At 26.4% G+C, this 9,329-nt stretch overlaps 1 protein-coding gene across 1 annotated transcript in view; it reads right to left on the minus strand.

The window, feature by feature from the left end:
• The window catches only part of LOC129961551 (SEC14-like protein 4), a 38,489-nt gene extending 30,268 nt beyond the window's left edge, over positions 1 to 8,221 (minus strand). The window contains exons 1-5 of the mRNA XM_056075035.1: positions 8,114 to 8,221; positions 6,111 to 6,192; positions 3,336 to 3,411; positions 2,777 to 2,820; positions 1,617 to 1,679 (exon numbers count right to left, since the gene is read on the minus strand). Coding sequence (XP_055931010.1) covers positions 1,617 to 1,679; positions 2,777 to 2,820; positions 3,336 to 3,411; positions 6,111 to 6,161 — 234 coding nt within the window. The 5' untranslated portion in view covers positions 6,162 to 6,192; positions 8,114 to 8,221. The remainder of the gene's footprint in view (positions 1 to 1,616; positions 1,680 to 2,776; positions 2,821 to 3,335; positions 3,412 to 6,110; positions 6,193 to 8,113) is intronic.
• Between the last annotated feature and the right edge of the window lie 1,108 nt (positions 8,222 to 9,329).

Consider the following 9,329-nt stretch of genomic DNA (forward strand, 5'->3'; position numbering starts at 1 on the left):
GGAATTTACAAACGACCCATTTCACGAGTCTGTATTTTACCTAATAATGAGTAAACTTATATTAGTCTTTCTTGGTCAGTTATTTAATGTTATTGTATTGTGTTTATTTTCTATTTACATTTGAAATAACTGTATGATTTATTGGTTGAATGTAAACATTGCAACGTGGGAGGAATGTTCCATAACCAATGGCAAGCGCTGTTGCAGCAGCACCATCTACGACTACCAATTTAAAGTGTGAACAACATGGTGTGAGCGTCTTGTTTTATATCTTAAAAAGTGAGAACATCAAATAAACTGAGTTTAAAATTACAGTCCTTGAGAATGAGTTTGTGATTAATTTTTCATTTTCAAACAGTATTGTTTTTGATATTAACTTGTTGAATGTACGATATCGTTTTTGGCATCATAATATCGCTCAATGTAAAATAGCTTTTCATCAGAAAATATTAATATATCAACACTTTTGCTATTATGTCTGGACAGCAATTGATGGTGTCTTTGTATCCTTTTTATATTTGTGCAGCAAAGAAATTTTCAATTTAAATCTGTGATATGACCGAATACCAAGGTCTTCTTTCATGATAATTTATATAATTCCATGATCGACATTTTCTGAGCCACTTCATTTGTAGACTGTTGTGGATATTTTGTTTCGTCACGAATTCTTTGATACACTCTTTTGTATAAATTCAGCTCGGACGATGATAACAAAGTCCATATTTAGAACCATTAGAATAAAATAATCTCTATTTAGTTCTTTAAATGCCTATTCTGTTAAAACCAAGACATTTCAATTTCTCACAGATCTCACCTGCAGAAAAAAAATCAAAATCCCTTTGATCATAGTATTTAAAATAATAAAAAATTATAATTAAATAACAATTTAATTAAAAATTAAAATGATTTTTCATTCTGCAAAAACTTGCTCACTTATATATATATATATATATATATATATATATATATATATATATATATATATATATATATATATATATATATATATATATATATATATATATATATATATATATATATATATATATATATATATATATATATATATATATATATATATATTTATATATATATATATTGCACTTTGCAGGTTGCAAACTAGGAAATAAAAGGTACAATTCTTTTTTTTAGAATGCTGCAGCATTTAGTATTAATCTTGTATTAATCACTTCAAAACGTTAAATATTTCCTTTTATGTTGTTTCAGCAAATTGCCTTCTTTGAAATATTCCAATAATTGTGAAGTATAAAAGTCCTAAGGTAGGAATAAGAAATGAACAGACACGCAAAGATGCACTTATGAATATATCACTTTCTCTTTTAACCTCGAATGAAAACTCCGGAACAAAATTAAGTAGGTCAGTTCTGTTTGTTCTTGAACTATGAATAACTGGGAGAAATGAACTCTCTGGAAGAACAGGCATACTGAAGGCTGATGCAATAAATTACCGAAAAAAAAAGAAAGAAAGTAGAAAAATCTTTCATTGCCTTTCCATTTGGTAACAACAAACTAGAAGTTAATAAAAAATAAAAGATTGGCATAAAATATTAAAAAAAATAATGGTGAATATTGGTGACTAGAAAATTGATACTTACTTCTGGTGCTTTGTAATCTGTTAGAATAGTATCTATCTGCAAAATTTTCCTGAATTCCAAATGCTATCATCACACAATAAGGATGAAACATGGAAAATTCAATAATTTGTTTCAGAAATTTTAAAATGAAAGAAAAAAAACTCCTTCAGAAAGAGCAAACAGTTACAAAATCTATAAATAAAATTTCTTTTTTTCAGTCCTTCTAAATTAATTAGAAATTTTCTTTTATTAGTTTGATTAGCCTTCAAACATAGCATTCACTTTTAAAATTTCATTTATTAACACCATAAAGTAAAGCTTCACTAAGAAGAAAAAGGAAATAGCATTTTCCAATAATTTGTTCTATCGTCGAAACTAAACAATATAGATGCCGTGCTAAATATTTAATTATTATTTATTTTTCATATTTTTGTTTGGGAAGACAGGATTAAACTTGCATAAAAAGAAGTCTATTCTTCCATTATTTAATTCGTTGATTATATGACATTTTGAATAATTTATATTATTTTTTGTAATTTTTTAATTTATAATTTATATTTTCAATTAATAATTAATTTAAATTTTTTATTATATATTCAGGACTGAATATTATTTTATAATTGAAATTTTTGCAACATTATTTCGTTATGAAAATTCCAAAAAGTCATCTCAAACTTAATTAAGACTTTATTTTTTTAGCTATTCAAAAAATTCTTTCCTATTAATCAGAAAAATAATTCAGATTTAATTATATAATAAAGACATATAAACAAAGCGTGCATTTTTAATTAGTATTTATTTTCAACTAAATAAAGAAACAATTATAAATCGAAAAGATTCTGCATTTAATGCTCAGAGATCATTGGAAGAGTATCACTATAACACACTTCGAAATTAGAATTTGCTATAATAATTTTTGAATACATTTCATATCTATAATTATTGTCTGTCCTTTTAAAAAACTACCATATTGCCTGTAAAAAGTTAATTCAATGACAATTTGGAAGACTCTACTCTTTGTATTCTTCCAACGTGATCACTTGTAGTAAAGGGTCAACGAGCGAACTACAAATTTAAATTAATATTCTCTGTACAGTTTCAAATAACAGTAGCAAACAAAATTGGTCATTATAATTTTAAATTTAAAGATTATGTTTGAAAGAACTGGTTATAATTCTTACCTTTCTCAGCATAGATTCTGCCTGGTTGATGTTAAAATTACGAGCTAACGGAGACAAATAGAAATTGATTTTATTTAATAATAATACTTATCAATAGATCAATATTTCACAGTTTCATTATGAAAAATGTTTCAATTTATAATATAGAATAAATTTAAATTTCATTATGATAAAAAGCATTAAATGTTGATCAAAGAATAAACGCCGTAACGTCATTCGAAAGTTTTGTTGTTGTTAAAACAATGTTATTATCATGATTTCTTGAATTAAAGAACCTCTTTTAGTTAATAAAATAATTAGAAAATAAAAAAAAAAGTAAAATGATGCCGTTCTGAGGCTTCCAATTGATAAAATTATATTTTTATAAATATTAAACTATATTTATAATTTCTTGAACTAAAGATTCTTTTTTTTATATTGATATTTACTTTTTTATACGTCATTGCTATTTTAAATATTTCCGAAAATATACATAATGAAATATACTTATTGGGTATATCCAAATTCTGATAATAAAAATCAAAGATTCTGAAGAAACTGAATTTATACATATAAATACCTTTGAGAAACTTATAAAATGTGACATTATCTTCATAAATGTCTGGTGTTATAAAACTTTTCATCCTCTCTCGTAGCTAAAAAAAAAAAAAAAAAAAAAAAAAAAATTAGAGGGGGGGGGGAACTAACTGAAAAGACTTCAATACAAAATGTTGGATTCATAGTACATGTCACTTACTAAGTGATTTTAAAACACATAAAAATTTAAATGGATAAATGTTTTCACTTTATTAGGGTGAAGCTTTAATAATTCATTTTAAAAAGGGTTTATTCCTGGAGTAAAAGTACAATCTACATACAAATAGAGAAAATTGAATAGAATTGATGAAGGCTGATGTTTTAATCAAAAATCAATGGTGAAAGAGCATAGGTGCACCCTCAAATAAGAATGCAATTCAGTTATAATATTCCTACATAAACATGTATCTTTTTTTATATAATCTTTTGTACAAAATCCGTCTCATATCAAACGTGGCGATATCTCAGATACAAGTTTTTTTGTCAACATTATTCTAATTTTAAAATTTTATAATTCTATGCATAAAACGTGCTTATATATGCATTATTTATTTCTACAAAGGTTTAGATGCAATTACTAGGCATTTTGCAAATTGTATTTGTCTCAAAAAGAATACTTTTCAGAAGCGTTTTAATACTTGAAAAACAGGGTATAAAATTATTCGTGCAGCTTTCTGAGAATCATTTGCAATTTCCAAAGGAAATTCATTTAAAACATTAAATAAATTTTGTCTTCAATGTTTATAATTGTGTCTGACTTAAAACATGAAAATGAAAACTAAATAAACGAAGAGAAATCATTGTAACTTTCGCTTGCCGATCTAGAAGTTCCAAATTATTGATTCCTGGCTCTAACCTAATTATTGCTTCCTTCCTTTCGGCGAGGAAGCGAAAAATTTATTAACCTCCTCGCCTTAAATATCTATAATTATGAGTAAAAGATCGGGGAAAAGCGCTTCCAACTGACTAGCGAAATATTCCTAAGCGATCTATCCACAAATTTACCTGCTGCAGCATTTTTATTATTAAGAATAAAAAATAATCTTTTATATAATATTGTTACGAAATTTCCAGGGGTTCGTTTGGATAGTGGGAGTTATATGGTTTGGAGAACGCTCAATCAGCAGGCGGCAGTAGAAAATAAAACAACGACGTTTATTTACACGAAGACACACAGGACAGCACAAAGACGATAACTATATACAGCACAGAAGACGATTATCTTCAGCCTAGACGTGCAGCATACAAAACAGCAGCGTACAACTGTCTCTACTGCAGACAGTAGCGCACAGCTTAGTTCAGCACTAGCTTCACTCCGTCGCTGCTCCACTTATCTATGGAAAGCCAGTTCTTTAACGTGGATCCCGACTACTCTACGACTCCACTGGTCCACGACTACTCAATTCACGACAACGACGACTCTGGTTCACTCCTCTTCCTCGGCAGCTGCAGCTCCTTTTATAGGTCTCAGGAGGCGGGGCTAGAAACCTCTCAACCAACCAGGAACGTTCGAGGCGTATCTCCGTTCCTACTGGACGGATCGGGAAATTTTTCGATGTTTCGGGTATAATCTATTTTGGCGCCAAAGTCACTAAATTCGTCGCCAAGTCGCCAAATGGTTGCCACGTTTGTCTCCAAGCTCTGGGACCTCCAATGGAACCAGGTATGCTGGGAAGCCGCATTACAGATTCGTAACAATATGAATGATTTTGTTGCTTCGTCTTTGATATCCATATCTCGACGTATTGGCTGAATTAAATGAAAATAAAAAACCCCATATATCTTACAATTTTTTTCTTAAGTCCATGTTAACAATATTAGCGCAATAGTAATAAGTGGAATAATGCTTCAATAAAGGATTCCCGTGCTTTCTGAAATTATGAAGTATTATTTACAATTTTTCCGTGCTGCTTATACAAATTGCATTAAATTTCCAATTTATTTCAGCATTAACAATTCTGGATAAAACGGCAGACATGGCGCTTACCCAAGAAAATGGAAAGAAAGAAAAGAAATAAAAATATGATGCAAATAATAATGTAAATATTTAATTAAAGCTTTCTATTACTCCGAATTTTATCTCATCTTATAATTCTTCACAAACTTGTGAACAAAATGACAAGCAAACTTGTGGCACTCAATTTGATATCCTTTCTATAGACAGAAACAGAAAAAAGATTAAGGATAGAATCAAAAAATGTAATACTCAAAAATATTTTCTTTTTGAATGAAAATATTTATTTTACAAAGATATTTTAATGAACTAACTGTCTTTTATCTATATGAATTAATTGTCTACAAATATATCTTTATAAATTAATTGTCTTCTATCGATATGAATTAATTGTCTTTATGAACTAATTGTCTACTAGCTATATGAACTGATTGTCTACAAATATATATTTATGTAATAATTGTCTTCTATATATATGAATTAATTATCTTTGTGAATTAATTGTAAACAGATATATCTTCATGAACTAGTTCTGTTCAATTCATTTTGCGCTGATCTTAATTTTATTCTAAATCATCTAGCATAATAATTAATAGAAACATTTGTAAAATAGGTATTTTATTTATAAGAAAGATGTTTATATTTCCAGCATATATGCATATTTCGATCAATATAATTAATCGATTATTGTTCATAATACCATCGATAATTATTAATAATAACCAATTAATCTCATTTATCGAAACATATAAAATTTTAATCTTCTGACGATTATAATTTTGTAGACTAAATAAATGAACTTACTTCTTCAATGGCATTTTCTTGCTTTTCCGTTAAATCTTTTGGGAAATGCATTATGTTGTAAGTAAAAATCAAAATTCAACACCTAAATTTAAAATATATGTTATAAATTGATTTTTAATATGAAAATTGGCTGAAATTTAATTAAATTGATAATTAGATAGTCAACACACGCGTGTTTCATAATTCAGAGATTTCTTAACGAGCAAAGGAAGTCCTTGAAGCCCATCGCATTCAGCCCAAATTTTGCTGATGCTGAAATATCGTTTGCTCTTTTTGTTTAATATTAGCTAAAAACTTCGCGTTAAACAGCAGGATATCATTAAAATACTATGCTAATTAACTTTAACACACTTATAAGTAACTTTGAAACTGTTGCTTAAGGAAAATAAATTCCGAAATTGGATCTATTTCTTCAGGTTATGATTTGGGAATTTTTAATCAAGTTAAATTAGATTTTTATAGGATACGTCATGAACATGAAGTAAGACATAAATGATTTCCAAATAAGTTGTATTTTATTAATTCTTACTGATATTTTTTACTTCTGAAATACATTAATATAAATGATATTTTCCTAATTTTTTCCAATGTTTTTAATTTTATTTATCAAATCTGTGGATTATATTTTATTATTAAAAAATTATAAAATAATACATATGTTCATACATAAAAAATGTTGTTTATTATTTTTAGAATAGTTCTTCTGAGTGGATTTTTAATAAATAACTGTTTTATTGATACTTGCGTAATTTATATGCGTTACAGTTTTCAATTAAATCGATACTTTTCAAAAACATTACATTTTGAACTTACTGTACTATATTTAAAAAAAAAAAAAAAGACTTCTTTTTTTGAAAATTTTAGGAATTTACTTACTTATTTTATGCCTAATATTATTTTAATTTTGGTGTTTTATTGGTATGATAGTATGTTAGTATTTTTACCTACCTTTATTTAGTGTTGTTACACTTTACTCAATAATATGTTCTATAACATATCATTATTAATGATCCACTGCTTTACTCAATAATGTTTTCGATACTGTTTACGAAGATTATTTCTTCAACTGATTTGAAGGCACTAAACGTTTACTGCATGCCTGATTATTTTTTAAAAGGCCAGTTCATTTTGCTTTACTTAACGAATATATCATATCAGCTGAAGATAAAGGTTTTTAAATGACTTTTTTTATTTTTTTCAAATCACAGTATATTATATATATATATACTGAAATAAGTGTATGAGAATATGATGCATTCAATATGTTTATTTTTGAATAAGTGAAATTATTTCGTTTTTTAAATTTGTACGTCAATACTCAAAAATAAGCTAATCTTAGAGAAAGTGCCCAAGTGACCTCATGTTCTAATGGAGAAGTACGTTAAACATAAACCTTCCAAAAATAAATATATTGATATCTTACCATTAACAATTTCATTCGCTTAAAATAATAGCTCAAAACAATATATAAAATATTATTAAGAGAGTTAGAGTTACTCCATATATTTATATGACTCTATACATACTCTTACTTAATATCACAAATTATTATTATTGATATCGAAGCTCATGAATTGCATTTACTGTAATAACAAATTTAAGAGTAGATTCGCAAATTAAAATAGTCTCTTGTGCTCTTCAAATTTTATGCAATTTTATATTATTTCTTATAATGTTCAATTTATAAAAGAAAGATTGTTTTTACAAAACATTTTCCAAAATTATATACTTTAGTTCCAGAAAGAATCTAATCAGTATGTAGATTGATATGCAGAAAATATGTTGTAGTATTTTTCGTAAATGATAGGAAAGAAATGCTAAAATCTAATTTTATAATTTCAAAATAATTAATTAACCTTAATTATAAAGCAATAAAATATACTATTATTAAATGTGCCTGTTCAGAAAATTATATTCTAAATATACAATCTTGTATATGTGCCTATCCGGAAAATTATATGCTAAAAACTTACCAACTTAATTAATAGTGAAATAATTCTTACCTTTTGGAATTAATTTTCATAACACAGCAAGTTTGTTTCAACTTTAAAAATTCACATAACAAAATAGCAGAGCAGACATTTTTCTTCACCCACTTAATGAAAAATAAAACCAATTTTTAGCTCTCTTCTTTGTCATTTGAATCAGAAAAATGACGTTTGGTATTTTTAGCATTTTTTTTTTCCTACTTTATAAACAGATTCTACGAAAATAATAAAGACGAAATAATGTTTCCTTTTATGTAAATACATAATAAAAAGTTCAATCGATAAAATCGTTTTCTTTTAAATTAACATTTTCCAAATATATTATTCTTCTGGAAATGCTTTAAGCATACATAATTTCATTTCATTTTTCGGCATTATGTTTGTGGAAAATATTAAAAAAATACTTGCCTTACGCAAGATGAGGAAAGTTATTTCGTAATAATTAGTATTATATTTTATTTCCCATTGTTTTATGAAAAATTTAGCAATTCATCGCTCCTTAAATTATGTGCTTTTTGAAAGGCATTCCATGTTTCATTGTTACACATTTTTACAACGTAGATCATGGTCTTATGAATAGAAACATATCAAAATCAAAATAAAATGGAATATAGAAATTTATTTTGGGTGAAAATTTAATACCCTTTGAAAATATTTATTTTAGAATTAAACATATTTAGTCGTATACACACATATTGATAGAAGATGAATCAGATACAATCGAATAAATTTATTAATATTATACTCTATTTCTCCTTTTTGAATTTATTAATATTTCAGAAATATATCGACTTGAGTTTTTTATGTGATATTTGACGTTTAGACGTTTAAAAGTGTAGCGTATAGTGCAACGATTTAAAATAACGCATTTGTTTTTTGTACAAACTTTTCTTATGATCAAAGAAAATTTAAACATATATTATTTAAATAGGGAATTTGCCAAAGATATACATTTCATTGAAAGAATAAGATTCCATTATTTCTAAAGAGCACCAAAGGAACATTCTTTAGCCCGGTTATTAGTTAAAAAATATTTTTTAGTTATTCATAGCATTTAAAATTTTATTTTGGGGGAAATTAATTGTAAAAGCGAGAATTTTACAGTATTTTTTAAATTTCAAATTTTTGAAGGCAGATAACACATACTTTTATACAAGTCTTACGTCGTTCTTTTCATTGTATCATGCATTCTTGTAGTTTTCTGTCATCTGTTCTAAAATGAGATCTTTAA

Source organism: Argiope bruennichi, chromosome 2 (assembly GCF_947563725.1).
Source record: "Argiope bruennichi chromosome 2, qqArgBrue1.1, whole genome shotgun sequence".
Taxonomy (NCBI): Eukaryota; Metazoa; Arthropoda; class Arachnida; order Araneae; family Araneidae; genus Argiope; species Argiope bruennichi.